Below are 19,200 nucleotides of genomic sequence, written 5' to 3'. Positions count from 1 at the left end.
GGGTTTGTTCTGTGTGGTGAGAGCACAAAAAGTCACCGGTAGAGGGAGATAAAACTTTGGGAGTTCATTGTCCTGGACAGAAATAACCAACACAGCTGAGAGGGAGTGAAATCCTCCTATTTTCATCTGTTCTCTGTCCCCAAGAGTGAAAAAGTCAAGAATTCTCTTAGAGACTGTTGGAAATGCAAGGACTTGTCTGAACCACAATTTGGGACACTAAAGGAGCCTGGAGTGGGGTTTTTGGTGGGGTTTGTGTGGGGGTTTTGCTAACCTTTGTGCCTCAGAATACTGGAGGAATTTCTTCACTAAGAAACACTCCAAACTTCCTCAAACCTACAGCTGGGCACCTGTAGGGCCACACCCAAATTAGAACTGCAGCCTCTCCTGTGGTTTGCAGTTTGGGAACAGGTGCATTGTCAGATTATTGTGGAGTTAAGTGAAGCACCAGCACAATCCCCTGTGGAAAACAGCTGTGGCCAAATGAGCTTTGTTCCTTCCTTGCATCATCCACGCACTTGTTGGTGTCACTGAGTTCCCTTTAGGCTGGGCAAAATTCCAGCCCATGGGACAAGGAGCTGGTGGTGGTGCAGCAGCCTGCTGGGATCCTGTTAAAATGCTGCCTGACAGCTTTTGTGCAGGGATTTTGGGATCCTCTGGAAGGTCTGCAGTGCTGTAGGTGGGTTTTGTTTAACTTAAAGGTTAGTTTAGAATGAGTTTCTGGTAGATTGGTTGTGGTGTGGGGTTTTTGTTGGCTTTTTCCCCCCTTAAGGATGATAAATTATCAGCAGAGTTCTCAACTGCTTTCCCCAGGCTTCCAAAAAGTCTCAATGTAATAATTCCTAACAGTTGAAGGAAAAAGCCATTAAAGAGAGCTTCACTAATCCAGTTGTTCTTGAACCTTGTTGGGAGGTGAAGGCTGAACTGGGAACTGAAATACCCACAATAACTCCCTCCCCACACTTTTTTGGTCCCCAGTTTCTGTTGCATCTCCTCAAAATGCAGAGCTGGAAAGGGGGAAGAGACTGGGATACCATTTCTATTTTCCAGCTAATTATGACAACCTAAATTATTTTAAAAGATGACCTGAGATAGATTCCCCCCACTCTGGCAAAATGTTTTCCCCAGAAATGGGTGGGTTCTTGAGTTGTAAATACACTTGTGTGTCTCAGAGTGGTTTGATTTTGGTTTTTTTTAGTTTGGGTTCTTTTCTTTGGGGTCTAAGGCAACACTGCCTCTGCTCTATATCCACACTGGCTCTTCGGGCAGGTAAGAAGTGGTTTTACTGCCCTGTGAGGCTTTGTGTGACGTGCACAGGTCGATGTGGGGTGACACTGCTGCAGCACAGGCCTGACTGCGAGCACGTGCAGATGCCCTTTGGTCTGAGCAAGCTGGATCAAAGTCCTGTCTTTGTGCCAGTGGCAGGGGCTGCCCTTTCCTCAAATACACGCTCCTGATAGCAGAACAAAGACTTAAGAAGAAAATGCTCTTGGCATCTCTTTATTCAACCCTCATCCTCAGGTCAAGTTCGTGTCCTTCTCTAGCAAGACCAAGCCCCCATGGATGTTGAGCAAACCAAGGTCAGGTGTTCCCCCACCCTCCCAAGGGCACGGCCAACTCCAGACCTGGAGATCACAGCTTTTGCAGCCCAGAGCTCGTGTTTGGGGTGTAAAGATCTGCTGCAGTCACACCAGCACACTGGCCGAGCACAGAGCTCTGGTTAAACACCAGCAGAGGAGCCCAGAGTGATTCTTGATCTTCTGGAGTTTCCCCTCTCAGTCTCTGCAGGTGTTTGTAGGTGGAAATGACCAGTTCCTGAAGCTGCCACTTGCCTTGCAGGGTTTTCCCTGGCTCTGAGCTCTGTTTAAGTGTCCAGCTTTGCTCTGTCTGCCGCAGGGCTCTGGGGCTGCGCGCTGTCGTTGGCCACCACCGTGGCTTCTCCAAAGGTGTCGATGCACTTCCCCACGGCTTCCAGGATGAGCTGTAGCCGTCTGTCCAGGGCCAGGAGATGGGGCTCAGTGAGCACAGGGGCCAGGGGGTCCTGCAGGAGGGACTCCCTCATCACGTCGCTGAGCCGGTACTCGGGCTCTGCCAAGAGCTGCAGTCGCAGTAACGTCGTCCTCTTTATTCTGGAAAATAAACAAATCAACAACTTAGTGGCTCCTAGCAAGAGCAGCTGAGCCCCTTGGCAGCAGGAGGGCAGAGATGGGTGAAGAAATGTAAAGAACTTTGCAACAAAAGTTCTTTAATTTTAATTTTGGTAATGAAATTCTTTGCAGAAACCTCTACTTCTGCCTTTGTTTTCCCAGAGTATTTGTACTGCAAATTTCTGTCAGCAGAGAGATAAAGATGACTGAAGTTCTCGGTAATGAGTGAGTCAGAGGTGACCCAGTTCCCCAGGTTCCTGCAGGGTGGTGCCATCCCCCAAGGACGACATTTATGAGACGGGAGCAGAGGGGGAGGTAAATAATAAGGCAAGAATGAGAAAATATCTTTTGTCAAAACTCTGAGCAAAAGAAAGAGGGAATATTTCCTGGAACTGATGTAAGTGTGACTTTTCACCTTAAGGGGTACTGAGATTCAAATATGATTTGCTTTGACAGAAAATGGGATGAAAAGCTGCAATCTTGGACTGCTTCTGGGCATGAAATGAAGTATTCTGAAATCATTTGTTTAATCCTCAGCAGAAATGTATTGACTTCAGCGTGTATAATACTGAAATGAATCAGTGGTTGTAGTCATTGCCCTAAATCTTGGAAACAAAGTGGTCCATGTGTGGGGAACCATTTGGATTCAGCCGAGCCAGAATTTTCAGGTGGAAAAAGGTGTAGTCAGATCCATTTTAGCCAACTCCAAAATTTGTCTTTCTGTGGCTGTTGTTTACCCAGGACATCCACTGGGAATGTTCATCTGGATCTCTGCAGCTCCAGCAGGCCACGTGCTGTTTGGGAAAGGGTTGTGGCTGTACCAGGTGCTGGGGACAATCACTAAGGTAGGAAAAGGCCTTTAGGATCGTCAAGTCCAACTGCTGTCCCAGAACCATCAAAACATGCCCTTCCAGGGATGGCGACTCCACAATTTCCCTGGGCAGCCTGTGCCAATGTTTTACAACCCTTTCCAGGAAAATTTTCCTCTCATATCTAACCTAAATCAGGAGTAGCTGAGTAAGGTGTGTGCCTGTGGTCAGTGTGCGTGTAGCACGAGGGAAGGAGGATGCTGCTGCCACAGGGGCAGGCATCAGCTTCCTGCACTAATACCGCTGGAAAAAATAAAATAATCAATTGATCAAGTATCAGGGCTGGCAAGGAAGCCTTAAACCCCAGCTGTGAGCTGCTGCTGCTGCTGCTGCTGCCCGGGAAAGCTGTGCCCAGAGCAGATGTGAAGGAGCATCTGTGCGCTGTCCTTCGAGGCAGGGCTGGCGCAGGAGCTGCTGTGGGTAAACACCAGCTGTGTTTGCTCTGGTCCCAACAGCGACGGTGCTTGGAGGTGGAGAACGGGCTGCTCTGACCCCGTGGGGAGCAGCTGATTGAGTGCTGGAACAGTTACACAACAAACAGGCAGAGCACGGAGAGGGCTGAGATGGAAACGCTGCCCTGGCCCCACTCTGCTCCCACTGTGACCCTGTGGCTGTGCTGAACTGCTGAACGTTTCACCCCGAGCCTTCCAGGGACCTCATCAGGCTCTCCAGGGCTGTTTTCAGGCCTGGCTGTGCCTCCAGGAGGGTTCGGATGCTTTCAGGGAAAGGACCAGCTCATGGCATGCCTGGATCTGTGCCAAGCACTGTGCTGGGAGAGGAGACCTGCAGGCTTCGACGTGTGGGACAGGGGCTGGGCTGGGAGCTGTGAAAGGCAGCTAAAAATACAGACCCAAATCTGCTGGAAGCCAGACTTGGAGCAGAACTCAGCTGGGGATGAGGTGGGTGTGTTAAACAGGGAAGGAAGCAGGCTGCCTGCAGCATCCCTGTGCTCCCAGAGCTCCCACGTGGAGTGGCTGGAGGAGCTTTCCTGCTCACGTGGCTCAGCTTGGTGTCGGAGCAAGGAGGTGACTCGGTGGGCTGAGTCCAGGCTGTTGGTCAGGGCAGGCTGAAATTTGTGGTCTCCATGTGCTTACTCAAGTAAAAACTCTTCTCTTCCTTTCCAAGTGGTTTTTAGGTGCTCTCCCACTCCAAATGGATCGGCTCTTGTGGGAAATGAGGGTTTGCGTGTCTCCCTGAGACAGCACGAGTTGCTTTTATGCTGTTCCTGGCCCTAGGTTGCTTATGACAAGGTGTTCAGGTCCTCTTAGCACTGCCTTTCACAAGAATTAAATTAAGAGTGGTTTCTGGGAGGTGGACCTGGAAGAACGGGAACGATGTGACCTGTGGATATTATGGTGTGCAGGTCAAATTAAGAGGCAGAGTTAATTTCAAACTGCACAAAATTTCAAGAGAAGGATTCCCTGCGAGCCTGCAATTAGAAATGAAAAGACTTGCTGAGTACAAATAACAGTTCTTAAAATTAAAGCTGTGTGGGGAGAGTGCAGTTACCACCCCGAGGGGGACAAGGAGCAGGTACAGCAAGGAAAAAGGCTACACATCTCCTGAAGAGAAACCCCAGGGAAGAGCAGCTGCTTCTGCCTCTTAAATTTAACTCTCAGCTGCTGATTTATGTGAATTAATTAAGGGGGAACATAGGGTTAAATTTATGAGCTTCTCCTTCATGCCATGAGAAGAGGAAACCTGATTAACTGCATTGAAGTTCCACCAGGATTTTGGGTGGAGATTTGTGCTTCCTGATAGCACCTCATGTTGATGGGCTGGGAAAGGCTGTTAGAACTTTCTGGAAGAGTTTGATCCAAAGGACAGTGCCCCCTGCTCTATCAGTGAATACTCTTCCACTTGTGATTCCCATGCTCCAGCACCCAGCCCGCCCCTTGGCTGGGATTAGCGGGGTCCTCCTTGAGCTGCTGGATGGAGCCAGGCCTGGGTGACTTCCCATTGACAGCAGGAGCACCAACATTCCTGGGCAGGAAGGAAGGTGGAGCTGGGACTTACATGCAGCACTGGGAGAGCGGAGCCAGGATGGAGATTTCATCGTGGGAATGCCGCCCAAACCTGGGGGGTGAAGCAGAGTTCAGTGGTGCCCTCCTCCTTCCCCCCTCCCGACCTCCTCCCCCCCACTGCCTCACCCTCGGGCATTGTCCAGGTGCAGGAGGAAGCCATCGTCCCCAAACTTGGTGAACATCTCGTAGTGGTGCCGGTCCATGTTCCCTGCAAAAGGCACACAGAGAGACAGAGTTTCCCCTGCAGGGAATTCTCAAAACTATGCCAAGCTTTTTTTCAGACTTGCATGGAATGTTTGTTGCTGGGCTGGAAGTGTCTGCAATGGTCAGAGCTGCTGCTTCCCCTTGCTGGGGAGAGTCTGGGGGCTCCCCTGTGCCCCCACATTGAAGGGGCTGTGCTGGCTGTGGGGAGGAAGGGAGGGAGGAAGGGAGGGAGGGAGGGAGGAAGGCAGGAAGGCAGGAAAGAAGGCAGGAAGGCAGGCAGGAAGGAAGGAAGGCAGGAAGGCAGGAAGGAAGGCAGGAAGGCAGGAAGGAAGGCAGGAAGGCAGGCAGGAAGGCAGGAAGGAAGGCAGGAAGGAAGGCAGGAAGGAAGGCAGGAAGGAAGGCAGGCAGGCAGGCAGGAAGGCAGGAAGGCAGGAAGGCAGGAAGGCAGGAAGGCAGGCAGGCAGGCAGGAAGGCAGGAAGGCAGGAAGGCAGGAAGGCAGGAAGGCAGGAAGGCAGGCAGGAAGGCAGGAAGGCAGGAAGGCAGGAAGGCAGGAAGGCAGGCAGGCAGGAAGGAAGGCAGGAAGGCAGGAAGGCAGGAAGGCAGGCAGGCAGGCAGGAAGGAAGGCAGGCAGGAAGGCAGGAAGGCAGGCAGGCAGGCAGGAAGGCAGGAAGGCAGGAAGGCAGGAAGGCAGGAAGGCAGGAAGGCAGGCAGGAAGGCAGGAAGGCAGGAAGGCAGGAAGGCAGGAAGGCAGGCAGGCAGGAAGGAAGGCAGGAAGGCAGGAAGGCAGGAAGGCAGGAAGGCAGGAAGGCAGGCAGGCAGGCAGGAAGGAAGGCAGGCAGGAAGGAAGGCAGGCAGGAAGGAAGGAAGGCAGGAAGGAAGGCAGGAAGGAAGGTCCTTTCCCCCTCCATCATTACCTGTTAGGAAGTCGAATATGGCCATGTCCACGATGTTGAGCAGCCGGTTGCTGTTGCTGTAGGGGTAGATCTCCCTCACTGTGTTGCAATAGAGAGGATTCACTTCCCACCTGCAGGAAATGGAGGAGATGCTCTCAGCTGCTACTGCCATGTCCCAAAAATTTCCCCAAACCCATCTTCCATGTGAAGATGTAGAGGAGGAGGAGATAAATCCCCCTTTGTGCCTGCAGGAGACTGGATTCAAATGCAGCCAATGCCCAGGCTTCAAGGGTCATTACACTAATTATTACACTAATTACGGGCACCCTGAGCCTCAGCCTTCCTCCGCCTGGAATATTTCTGCAGGTCTGTCCGTGTGTCCGTACCCTGCAGTGCGGGTATGGGATGCAGCATCATTTACCCACTTACTCCTCTTTTCCATCGAACGAGTAGGAGCGGATCCATGGGTTGGGGATGGAGAGCCGTGGGGCCAGGTTGAGGGATGGCAGGAAGGCAGAGAGGGAGCCTTCCAGGAGGTGAGGGTTCCCACACACGGCGTACTCTGTCTTGCACATGTACGGGCACTTGGCGAAGAAGCAGACGTTGCTGGCTGGGAGGAGAGCAGAAAACAGGGAAAAGGGGATGTGATCTCCAGGAGGATGCAAGGTGGCCTGGCCTGAGCCCTTCCCCACCATGGGACAGTGACTAGTTCTTGTGGCAGGGGTAGTAAAGGGAAGGGGAACAGACGTGAAGAGTCCCAAGGAGCTGCAGATAAGTGCAGAGCGATTTGAAACCCCTGTTTGATGGCTGTTCCTTGGAAACGCTCTGGGGAACCCAAGGAAAAACAAGGTCAAACCCAAAGCATCCATCTCACCGATGTCAACCTGCCCAATCATAGATTTGGGTCCTGTGCTAAGGGAAAGGTTAAGAAAAAAGGCCAAAGGAGCAGAGCTTGCAGATGATTCCAGCTGGAGTTGGGAGAGGGAACCTCTGCTGTAACCATGTCTTTGTGCTTGTTTTACCCAGGATCTTCATTTCTGCACCACAGCACGAGTCCTGCAGCCCCTCTTCCTGCAGCCCCTGCCCTTCCTCCCACCACGGACCAACACAGGGTGGGATTAGGTGTGAAGAGACCTTAAAGACCATGGAGACCATAAAGGGCCTCCTCCCAGCTCACGCCAGCCAAGCCCTCGCCCACCTGGTGACACGAAGAAGACGCTCTGCAGGACCTCGTTCTTGGTGACCTCCAGGATCTCCTTGGTGACATTGATCAGCCTCCCCACTGTGGGCGGCACCCTCCGGAAATCCAGGATCCTGCACGGAGGGGACAGTGGGTGGTGCCAGGGGATGTTGCTGCACAGCGGGGTGGCACGTGCTGCCCTCGTCCCTTCCATCAGTGAACCAGGAGCCTTTGCATCACTGCACCCAGATTCTTTCCAGCAAAAAGCCACCCTGCCCCCTGGGCCAAAATGCAGCTCAGTTTGGATTTTGGTATTTTAATAGCTGCTGCCTGGAACAATCTGGATGTTCTCCAGGATTCCTGTCTCTTTCCCTAACATTGCCTTGGTTTCTCCCATCCCCTTGCACACACACAGGGCCCTCCAAGGGCCAAAGCAGCCCTTCAGGCCCTTCCACAATGTTGTTTTGACACGGAGCAGGGATGTTGATCCCGGTACAAAGTGGCTGAGGAGGCACTCACCCTCCAGAGGCACTCATGCCCAGCTAATTCCTCAAAAAAACTCTTAAAAACCTCAGGGCCTGGGGCAGGAAAGCATTCCTGGCAGTCAAAGGGAAGCTGCTGCAGATTGCTGAGTCAGTAACACGGGGTGAACTGGCTGATGCTCTGTTTGGCTCCTTGGGTAATGCCCTCTGCTCCTGGGAATTGGGCACAGAACAGGATTTAGCCTGTTACTTATTGAGCAATGTTTAGAGAGAAAAACCATTTGCTTTTATCCAGCATCTTTCAGCTCTAAAAACCACAAAGCACTTCACAAAAGCAGTCTGGCCTCATTTTTGTGGCGGGGGAGCTGCAGGGGCGAGGTGGTGGTGGCTGAGTGGAGCAGAGTCACTGTGGGGATGGTGGGGCAGAACTGGGAAGGGAATTCAGCTCCCTTCGTTGCCTTTCTCGGAGTCTGAGCTACAGGACTTGATTTAGTCCTGCTTATCCCACAGAAACTGGAGACCCCCACCTGCCCATCAGGAATCTCCTTCTCTTGGTGTTCAGTGCTCATCCCACCGAGGGGAGAAAGGCTGTTGCCCTCATCTTCTGAGAAGGGTATTTTTGATTTCATTAAACACAAACCCTGCTGGGAAGAGGTGCCAGGTTAATTGCTCATTATCTGAGGGCTTAAAACTGCATCGCTGCAGTTTATCAACCCAAAGCACACCTTGATTGCTGATTGAGTGTGTGCCTCCCTCCCCAGGAGGGCACCCAGGCTGTGCCCAGAGCTCAGCTCTGCACTTGGATGCAGAGGAGGGACAATGTGTGACAGCCAGGAGAGAATCTGACCTGTTCCAACCTGGACTTCATCTCTTCTCAGGCAAAGCTGGCTCTGGGGTGTCAGATGAGATCCAGAGCCACTCCTTCCCTAAATGACACCTCAGTTCCTCGGGGGTGCTGCAGAGCAATCCCTTCCCAGAGCTCTGCAGGGCTCTGCACGGCTTTTCCCAGAGCTCTCGTGGGCAGAGCAGCAGGCGCTGGCCCAGCAGGAGGAGGCAGGGGCAGGGCCTGGCCTTACCTGTCCAGGTGGAAGGCGGCGATCTCGGCGTTGTGCCGCTGGAAGTCCACGAAGTAGAAAAAGTCCTCCGGAGTCTCCTCCTCACGTTTCTGCCTGGGAGAAAGCAGGGGGTGAACCTAACCAAGCTGCTGGGCAGCCCGGACACTGAGTGGTGGCACAAGGACAGTGCACCCAGGCCAGACCCAAAGTGCTCAGTGCTGAGCTGGAGCCATCTCCCGCCGTGCCAGGGAGCAGCACTTGCACCCTGGTGGTGCCAGGTGGGTGAGGGAGGCAGAAGGGCTGGCTGGGGGCTTTAAATCTGCTTGTGCCAGAGCTTCGACCCCCTGAGGACAGAGTTTCAGGTGAGTGTTTGTCACATCCCCTGGGGAGGCAGAGGAGGGCTCTGGTCCAATGCTCTCCTATCCCTGAGGTGGGAACTGCATTAAATTGAATTTTCTGGCTGTCACACGGTGCCCCAGTATGTGCAGCACGGGAATTTGATGCTCATTGTCCCAGGCAGCTGCATGACACAGGAAAGCCCTCCTGGCTCAGCAGGGTGTGGACGCTTTCCTTCCCCTCCAGAACCTGATGGACACTGGGCAGAGGTGGATGGAAACCAATGGGGAAGGAGCTGGCTGCCTTTTGGGTGAGGATATTATCCCAGTCCATGTGCTGCCAGCTGCTCTGCTCACACAGGGACAGCAAACTGAGAGGGAATAGATGTGAAGAGTCCCAGGGGGCTGCAAATGAGTGCAGAAGCAATTTAAACCCTGTTTGATAGCTGTTTCTTGGAAACACTCTGGGGAATCCAAGGAAAACCAAGGTAAAACTCAAAGTCAGCTGGGGAAAAGGTGGCAATGAGCAGTCCCTCATGGCAAAGATCTCAGGAGAACAAGTGTCCCAAGGTCCTTCACCACCTGGCACCCATGAACTGAGAAATTTCCAACACCAACAGCGGTGTGGGAATGCCAGTGTTTATCCACGTGTGTTCCTGGGATGGTGTGAGCAGCCAAGAATAATGAAAAATAATGGAACCTTTCCAGCTGCCCAGGTAGCTGAGGGCAGCAGAGGGAAGGTGTGGCTGTGGTGTGGCTGTGGTGTGGCTGTCCACACCAAGGATGGTCGCAGCCCTCCCTGCAGGGGCTCAGGGGGCTCTGCTGGCCTTACCTCATGGGCTTGAACATGGCTTTCCCAAAATCCTGGAACCTGAGGACCAGCTTCAGGTGCACACCGCTGGGCTTCACGACTGGGAGAGGAAAGGGGATGTTAACTCCTGGGAAAGGGGATGTTAACTCCTGGGAACACCCCAGTTACACACCCCAGCACGACCTGGCTTTCCAACCCTGTGAGTGCATCCCATCACCCCTTCTAGCTACGCCTCTCTCTCTTTCCAGTTATTTTCCTTCTCTCCCTTGTGCCATAGAGAAGGTTTCCCTCCAGTCCCTCTCCCAACAGCCCTCTGTTACTTCCCCTTGGGGACTTTTCCCTCCCTCCCTGCCCAGCAGGATCCAGTGGTGTACTGGTGTCCTGATACCCGCACTGAACAGGCTGCTCATGGAAATGGTGCAATCACCATCCCTGGAAGTGCTAAAAAAACGCGGGGATGTGGCATTTGGGTTGGGCTCCATCATTTTAGAGGACTTCTCCAACACAAATAATTTTATGATCTGTGATCCCAGCCTCTGCTGGGGTTAACGGGAGGGAGCAGAGCCTGGCTTGGTATTTCCCTGGCCGAGGTGAGGATGGAGGAGTTGGGGACTGGGGCCAGCCCAAGCGATGGCACACAGGGACAAGCTGGGACCCCACGCGCCACACTCACTCTGGCTGCAGTCACAGGCTCCCAGCAGCGCCTTCTCGTCCTGGCTGTAGTCTGCAAGGGCAGGAGGAGCAGTGAGACCCCGCCAGGCTCCATCTCTTGCTGCTGACCCCGCTCCCGGGCTCCAAGAAGGGACCTGTGGGGCCCGGAGCCCCCCTGCCCCACGCAGCTGCCCCCATCCCCATCCCTGTGGCAGGAGGCTGCTCACCGGCGCTGATGATGGGGAATTCCTGCATGTCCCGGAGCAGCCTGGTGACGGCGGGGCTGGAGCGGGGGTAGAGCCCATCCCGGCTGATGCCCAGGTGGAACTGCAGCCAGCTGGCGTCCGGCCGGAGCGGCAGCGGCGCCGCCGGGGAGGTCAGGTTGAGCTCCTCCCTGTAGAGCTTGTGTCTCCTGGAAGAGAGAGGTTCTGGGGATAAGGATGAGTCACGGGGTGGAAAACCTCCCTTCTCTGAGCCTGGAGTCTGCTGGGGAGTGGGGAGGCTGCCAGGAGCAGAGCACGGGGTGGATACGGGGAAACTGAGGCAGGGAGAGATGGCTGACATGTCAGGGTCTCTGACCATCTCTGACAGAGTTTTTTCCTGAAGCTGGGAAAGTTTTTTCCCTGAAGGTCCCAGAAAGGGGAAAAAAAGGTCACTAAAAGCCACAAATTGCCTCTGTGACCAAATTCACAGTGAGCAGGGATGCTATGAGGTCGTCTGGCAGCATCCTGCCCATCACCTCTTAAAATCAAGGTTCAACCCCACCCTTTTTTTGGTGGCTGGAGCTGAAGGAGCCTCCCAGTTTCAGTAATAACCCCAAACCATCTCTGCACTCAATCAGCATTTTCCTCAATCTCGAGACCTCCAGGCTGGGACTGTGGAACTGAAATGTCGCTTGTTCCAGTCAGCAGAGGACGGAGCTGTAGGGTCTCACTAACACTGTCCGGCCTGTGCATGGAGCAGCCAGTGCTGATAAAGGGAAAATGCAGCTCAGGGTACACTGAAAGGGCCACGATCCATCCATGAAAGCAAACAGGACCTGGGGGCTGATAAGGAGTAGGACATTAACCAAGGCTGGGACGGAGTGGCTGCAGAGCAGGAAGGGCCACACGCCCAGCCAGACCCCATTCAGAGCCTGAGCAAGTGAGGTCTGACCATGCATTTATTAGCCAAGGAATGGCACTGGGGGCTGGCAAGGGCTCCTGGGTGGTGGTGGCTTTTCTCTTTCCCTGCTCAGCCCAGCAGCTGGGCTCTGGTTGGGATTTTTCCATCATCCTCCATCCAAGCAGGCTGAGCCTGGTTAGTCCAGTCCGGCTGTGAGAGGGGATGAACCTTCCCAGAGGTATTCCAGTGGTATCTTGGGAGACATCTAGGAACTGGAGGGACAGGCTGGATGTGCAGCTCATGGGAGCCTGTTCCCTCTCCCAGTTTGTTTGTCTTTCCATTGGATTGGGTCAGCCACAGCATGAACTCCACGTGTGCATGGTCAGAGGGAAGCTGGAGCATTTCTCTCCCAGTCCAGCTCTTTGCTCAGGCTGCCTGCAAAGGAGGCAAAAAATTCCCTGTGCCCAAGGATGTGGCCCTGGCATGCCACCAGCTCCAGCAGAAGTGCCCTGAGCCCCCATCCTGCTGCCCTGCACCAGGTTTCCCGTGGATAAGTGAGGCACAACCTTAACCCTGCCACAGCCAGGGACAATAAACCCCAGTGTCATGTACAGGAATGACTCAGGATTTTTCCCTAGGGAAGCTGCCCAAATATTTTACCATATTTGCTCTCCTGCCTGCCATACACACAGGCTGTTCCCCCGGGGTGGCAGAGAGCAAGGGATTACTGAGGGGGAAAAATATGCAGTGGTTATGCAAGGGGAGGCAGATCCCAGCCCTGCACCCACATGGTCCCTGCTCCGGCTGAGCCAGGCCCTTCCCAGCCTTTCAACCCAAAATACAGTTCTCTCTGCCTCCCTGCTTCCTTCAGGATTCCTGAAATATTTCCCTGGAAAAAAACAGATCTCTACAAAAAGCATAATGATATAAAACCAGGGTTCATTTCTACCCTGCTATAAATAGCCCTGGGGTTGCCCTGGCTCCCAGCTCTCTGCTGGGCTGGGGGGGCACAGCATGGGGTGACACTGCCTAGGCCACCAGAATCCTGAACTTGGGGTTTTGAAGCTGCTTCTTCAAGGATAAAAATAAGCTCTGGAGTTTTTAAAGGATTTTTTTTGTTTTGTTTTGAAGAGGTGTGGATGTCTTGGGTTTTTTTTGCTGTTTCCTTCCTGCATCACCATCAGTCTCTCCAGCTGGTTCTGCATCCTGCAATCAAACTCCCGGTCCTGATTGAAGTGCTGGGAACAGACAGGACAGGCAGCAGCCAGTTTGCAGGGAGCACCGTGGAGGAGGACAGGTTCTGGCCATGGGTATTCCAACGGGACGTGTCCTGGGGCTGCTCCAGCTGGCCGAGTCCCTGTCCAGCTGATGTCCATCTGGCCGCAGAAATGAAGGCAGACACGCTGTGCTGGAGGAACGGGGTTAAACTGCAGCTTGTTCCACTCAGAGGAGTGTCCTGCTGCTCCCAAAGCTGCTCTGCCAACAGTTGGATCCACAGGCAATTGAGAAATCTGCTGTCACCGTGTCAGGCTGAGGAGAGGCTGCCCATGGACACACAGCCCTGACCCTCTGCTGCCTGCCTCTGGATGTGGAGCTGCTGTGGACTCAACAGCAGCAGCAGCAGCTTTGTTGAATCCATGGAGTGGGAGAGAAAGCCATGGATTCCTGAGTCCCACGAGGACCCTGCCCTGGGCTCCTTCCCTGGCTGCACCAGAGAGGACACGGGCTCTGCAGTGCTTCTGGTGAGGCAGAAACTCCTCTGTGCCCACAGCAAATTAACAATCTTGTAAAATCCACTAGCCCTGGCAAGTGCCACCTGATTATGCACTCAATTTGCAGCACCGATGGTTGCTGGTAGGTTTTTGCAGGAGGGGTTGTGTCACCTCAGCCTGTGCGAGCTCTCCGGGGGTTTCACCCACTTATGAGCACCATATATTTATTTCAAAGTGACTGAGGAATAATCAATACTCTGCCTTCCTTTCCTTCCTGGAGGTGCAAAGCAAAGTCAATCAAGGACAAATGGCATCGCCGTGTTCCTCCAGCTGCACCACAACCAAACCTTGGGGCAGAAGGCAAAGTGGAGCCATGACTTCATCACAAATCCCATGTTTCAACAGAGTGGCAAATAAAATTGGGGAATGCAGACTTGTTACTGTCCTGCAAGTGAGGCTGCAGCAAGTGCTCAGGCTTCTGATGGTGCCATCAAGCCGTGTCCCACTGGGATTTCGCTTGGGAAACATCCACCTGGTACCCAAATCCTGATGTCTTCAGAAGACATTGCTCAGCTCTGAGAAGATGCACCAAGATGGGTCTGTGGCACAGCCAGGGATACCCAAACCCACCATCCATGGATTCCAGGTGCTGTGGCAGAGGAATCAACAGGATCCAGACGGGAGTGAAGGAAGAGCCTCGCAGGGGTGACCCTGGCCGAGCACAAAAGAGGTTCCAGACTCTGGTGCTGCTCAGGCCGTGAAGGTCATTCTTTGTTCCTTCCATTTTTGCTTCCCATCATCTCCTCCAGCAAATCCCACAGGGAACCAGCACTGGGTGAGTCCCACAGAAATAGGAGCAATATGCACAGAAGTGGAGAGAGCGGGAGCTGGGGAACGCTGCCTGTGCAGCTCAGCAAACACCACACAGGTAACGGGAGGAGCGGGGGCCGCTCCCATGCTGGAAACCAAACCTGGGCAGTGGGGAAGTGCCAGGACAGGGATCCCTGGGATGGTCCCCAGGACATGCTGTCATCCCCTTGCAGGTGTCCTGTCCCACAGAGGGGACAATGAAGTGACACCAGGAGCTCTGTGCTCTGTTGTATCCGAGTTTGTGCATGGATAGAAAAGTTCTTGGGGTGCAGGGAGGATCTCGGTGAATGTTGGGGGGTGCTGGATGTTTCCAGCTTGGCCCCAGCCCTCGTGCAAAGGGGGTTAGATCAGGGAGTCAAGGTGCAGATGATCGATGCCTGGAGCTGAGGGTCACCGTCCCCCCCGGGGGAGTGGCCACAGGGCAGTGACAGTCCCACCCCAGGAGCAGGACCAGGAGCAGGAGATGAGGGAGGTTTCTTGTTGCTGGGACTGGGAGAGGCAGCAGGAAGAGGGCTCTGAGCTGGGGGTGCCTTTCTGTGGGGCTCTGATGGTGGAGCAGAGTGGGAGACACCCCAGGAAGGAGCATCCCAGCAAAGTCCCCTCAGCCCAGCCCAGCCTGACGTGAGGGGCTGGAAGGGTGAAGGGCAGGGCAGTGGGGCACAGAGCCAGATCGTGGGGGGCAAGCTGGACTGGGGATGCCAGGGTATACCCAAGGGTTCGTTCCCAGGCAGGGGGTGCTTGAGCAGGGGAGGGGTGCCCAGGAAAGCTGCCCAGAAAGGGGGTACCTGTGGGGTACCTGAGAGTGGGTGTTCAGAGAGAGGGTGCCTGGGGGTGCCCATACAGGGAGTGCCTGGCGAGAGTGCCTGGGGGATGCCAGTGCAGGGGTGCCTGTGCAGGGGTTGCCCAGAAAAGGGGTGCACAGGAGATGCCCGTGAAGGGGGTGCACTCACAGGGGGTGCCTGGGAAGGGGGTGCTCAAGAGATCCCGGTGCAGGGGGAGTCCAAAAAAGGGGTGCCCAGGACATGCCAGAGAAGCGTGTCCCCATGCAAGGGATGCCAGGAAAGGGGTGTCCAGGAGATATCTGGGAACAGGGTGCCCATGCAGGGGCGCCCAGGGGACACCCGGGAAGGGGATGGCCTGGAGATGCCGGTGCAGTGGGTGCTCAAGAAAGGGGTGCCCAGGAAATGCCCGGGAAGCGTTGGATCATGCCGGGGTGCCCGTTAGGAGGGTGCCCAGAAGATGTCCAGGAAAAGGGTGCCCTGGAGATTCCCGGGAAGGGGGTGTCGGGGAAGGAGGTGTCCAGGAGATGCCCGGCAAGGGGATGCCAGCAGATGCCGGGGTGCCCAGGAAATAGCCAGGAAAGGGCTACCGGGGAAGGAGGTGCGCAGGAGATGCCCAGGAAAGCGGTGTCCAGGCGATGCCCGGTGCGGGGTGCCCAGGAGCTGCCCGCGCAGGGGATGCGCGGTGCGGGGAGCCGGGCGCGGGGGTGCCGCGGCTGCGGGACGCACCTGTTCCAGCGAGCCGCCTTCCGCCGGTAGTAGCGCAGGGCTTCGCGGGCGCCCAGCAGCGGCTCGGCGGGGCCCGGCGGGGCGGCGCGGTACAGCGGGTGGGCGAAGAGGCGGCGCAGCGCGGGGGCGGCGCGGGGGGCGCGGGGCGGCGGGCGCGGCGCGGGGGGCGCGGGGCAGGGGCAGCCCGGGGAGAGCCCCCCCAGCTCCCGCCGCGCCCGCGGCCAGAGGTGGAAGTAGAGGTCGGCGGCCAGCAGCGCCCCGAGCAGCAGCAGCACGGCCGGGCGGTCCCGCCGCGGCCCCGGCATGGCCGGTGCGGACGGGGACGGGGACAGGGACGGGGACGGGGACAGGGACGGGGACGGGGACAGCGCCGGGCGCGCCGCCGCCGGCTCCCGGGGCAGGGCGCACGGGGGAGCTCGAGCGGCGGAGCCGGGGGGTGCGGGCACCTCGGGGCGGGGACCGGGCAGGGCGCTCGGGGCCCGGGGCGGGGGAGCGGGCGTGGGTGGGGGGACGGCAGCGTGGGAGCCTCCCCCGGACAGGGTCCCGGTGCCGGTGCCGGCGGGGACCGAGCCGGACAGCCCCGGGCTCTGCCGCCCGCCCCCTGAGCGCCGCCCGCTCGCCCAGCGCAGCCCCCGCGCAGGTGGCGGGTCCCCCGCCCGCCCTCGTCGCCAGCTCCTTCGGGGCTCCGTCCCCTCTCCCGAAAGCGAAAGTCGGCCCGGCGAGAGCTTTGGCAGGAGCTGGAGGGTGCTGGGTGTTGCTGGTGCGGGCATGGGATGCGGGGGTGCTGTGTGGGAACGGGGCGCGGGGATGGGGTGCTCGAACCCCTCCGGGTGTCTGCGGGCAGGGCCCGGGTGGGCTCTGTCCCCCCTCAGCTGGGCTTGCAGCCCTTCCGCGGTGCTCGCTGGCAGATGATTCAGACGCCACTTTTTCTTAATTCCTAAAAAAACCCCCTATAGTTGGGGAAACTCCTCCCTGCAGTTTGCTGGGAGAGGCCGGGCCGTGGGGTTGGGATTGGGCTGGGACTCATCGCGCTCGTCCTTGGGGCACGGAGAGCCCGGCTGCGAGCGGGGTGCGGAGCCCGGCTAAGGACAGGTTGGAGAGCACCGGGCCAAGGGGGGCGAGCAGAGGAGAAACTGGCTGTGCGCGGGGGGAGCGTGACCAGACTGGCCTGGCTCCGGCACTGTGCTGAAGGGAGAACAGAAAATAAACTGCAGAAAGGGGGAAAAGTCGGTTTTGTTTTCAGCTGGCTGGAGCAGGGCTCGGTTCTGCGTGCAGCACTGCGAGGGGAGGCTCTGGGAAGTGCGCTGGGATGGGGGGTTTGGACTGAGCAAAACGGCATCGGAGGGGCTGCTGGACGAGCATCTGTCCTGAAGTCTGAGATGCTGCTTTGATCCGGGGCGGGGGGGAGAGAAAACGATCCCCTGGGCTGGGCTGTGGCTGCAGGGACCTGAAGCACATCTGTCCCCTTGGTCTCCCGATCTTTGGAAGACGGTTCTTAACTCTCCTTTAGAAATGCAATTTCAAAATTGCTCAATCTTTTGATATTTGAAGAGTTTGGGTTTCAGGTTGGGGGGTTTTGGCTCTGAACTTCTTTTCTGTAATACCAAATTTTATGTGTTTTCCACAGAGAAATCATAAGCACAAACTGCAGCTGGTGCTGCTGTGGGCAGCAAGGATCACTGGGAGCAAGGGATGTGCTCCCCACATTGTTGGGCTTCTGGGGACACCAGCTGTGCCCCCCTTCTGTGCCCTTTGAGGACAAAACTGGTAAAATTATTGCACTTGGAGCCCTTCAGGCTCTAAACCAGACACGAGGTGCCAAAAGGGGAAATTTTAGGGTCCTGCCTGTACTGGAAAGGCCTGGGGGGCACTGGGCAGGCAGGGGCACTGCTCAGAGGTGCAGGGTTGGGGTCTGCAGGATGGGAAGCCTCAGAGCTGATCCTCCTCAGGAGGAGAGAAGGAGCTTTCAGGACATAAAGTTGGATGTAAACAGGGAGAAATGACCGCCAGCTCGCTGGTCGGGTGGCTTAGGGGAGAGCAAAGGGGGGTGTGCTGCGGCTGCACACTCTGCCTGGGGACACCCCGGTCCTCAGCCCCTGCACGGGCTGGGTGAGCTGGCAGCTCCCCCAAACAGTGACATCATAAACCCGATATTAGGCAACAGCCTGGGACTAACAACAGGATTCTTCTTACTCTTTTTTTTTTTTTTTTTTTTTTAACTTACTTTAGAAAAGATTACCCAGGTGAAGTTAAACCCCAGAATTCAGCAAACCCGGATGAATGCCCAGGAGCAAGCCCCGCTCCGTGGCTGCTGAAGGGAGCTCATGGACTCACTTCAAACTCCAAGAGCAACTTTTGACAAACACTCCATCAAAAACTGGCTGATACTTGCTTGGTTCCTAATCCTCCCTGAGCTGTTTCCCCGTGTCTAATCTCCCCCGGGAACCATTAATAAATCTTTCCTGGTTTGCAACGCTAATTCTGGACAAAGGCACCAGGAACCAGCAGTGCCTGAGCCCGTGTCCCTGTTGTTTGCATGCTCTGCAGGAAGATTGTTCAGCTTTTAATGAGGCTAATTAAAAAGAAACAAAAAGTAATAAATCAATCCCATTAATCTGTAATAAATTGAAGTGCTACAGTCCTTCCCAAAGCATTGGGGACTGCCAGCTCCCAACAGGCTGCAATGCAAAATCACTGTTATTATTATTTAGAACAACTCAGTGATGCCCCATAATGCCACCGTGCCAGCCCAGCGATGCTTCCCTGCTCATCCATGGCTTGGAGTCCCTTGGAGCAGGGGGGATCCCACTGCAGCTTTTCCCACACACATCCCTGGGCATCTCCTCGTGTTCTGCTTCCTTGGTTCATGGCTCTTCCTGCCCGGCCAGGGTCCCTGGGCTGCAGGCGAGCGTCGCTTCCCAGCCCGGGGCTCAGCAGAGCTCATCCCAGCCTGCTGGAAGGGGTGGATGTGTTCCTAAAATTAACCTGGAAATATTGCTTTGATAGGCCACTGACAGCTCCAGCAGAACCAAATTACCGTTTGGAATTACCATGAGATAATTGGCCTCATTTACTATTTAAAGATGGGGGGAAAAAAGCTCCTTCTTCCAGACAACTGCAGTGGAGAAATGTTCAGGCATAGATGATGTCCCAAAACATATCATTAAAGCTTTAAATAAACGTACGATGACATCTCAGGTTAAGAAATACTTCCTTTGTATTTCAGATAGGAGCCAGCCAGCTCCTTTCAAAGTCATTTTTTAATAAACAAAGGATAATTCCTCTTGCTTTTCCAGACACGCAGCTTACAATATTTGGAGTCGTAAGTATGTAATTTAAATTCTTTCACACAGTATG

General features: G+C 55.4%; 1 protein-coding gene across 1 annotated transcript; it reads right to left on the bottom strand.

The window, feature by feature from the left end:
- Positions 1-1,481: 1,481 nt before the first annotated feature.
- Positions 1,482-16,250, bottom strand: FAM20A (FAM20A golgi associated secretory pathway pseudokinase). The gene is made up of 11 exons (XM_069032978.1): positions 15,844-16,250; positions 10,877-11,061; positions 10,672-10,722; positions 10,020-10,098; positions 8,874-8,966; positions 7,334-7,449; positions 6,565-6,745; positions 6,157-6,266; positions 5,164-5,245; positions 5,030-5,089; positions 1,482-2,126 (listed from the first exon to the last, which is right to left on the bottom strand). The coding sequence occupies exons 1-11, from the start codon at positions 16,146-16,148 to the stop codon at positions 1,862-1,864; spliced, it is 1,527 nt and encodes a 508-aa protein (XP_068889079.1). The 5' UTR covers positions 16,149-16,250; the 3' UTR covers positions 1,482-1,861.
- Positions 16,251-19,200: the final 2,950 nt, after the last annotated feature.

This window comes from Aphelocoma coerulescens, chromosome 18, assembly GCF_041296385.1.
Source record: "Aphelocoma coerulescens isolate FSJ_1873_10779 chromosome 18, UR_Acoe_1.0, whole genome shotgun sequence".
Lineage (NCBI taxonomy): Eukaryota > Metazoa > Chordata > Aves > Passeriformes > Corvidae > Aphelocoma > Aphelocoma coerulescens.
This window is presented reverse-complemented; position numbering and strand designations above follow the sequence as displayed.

Coding starts and splice junctions, on each gene's coding strand:
- FAM20A (XM_069032978.1), bottom strand. CDS start 16,148: ATGCCGGGGCCGCGGCGGGACCGCCCGGCCGTGCTGCTGCTGCTCGGG. Junction 6,746..7,333: donor CGTCTTCTTCGTGTCACCAG/GTGGGCGAGGGC, acceptor CTCTCCTCCCAG/CCAGCAACGTCTGCTTCTTC. Junction 5,246..6,156: donor CATATTCGACTTCCTAACAG/GTAATGATGGAG, acceptor TGCCTTTTGCAG/GGAACATGGACCGGCACCAC.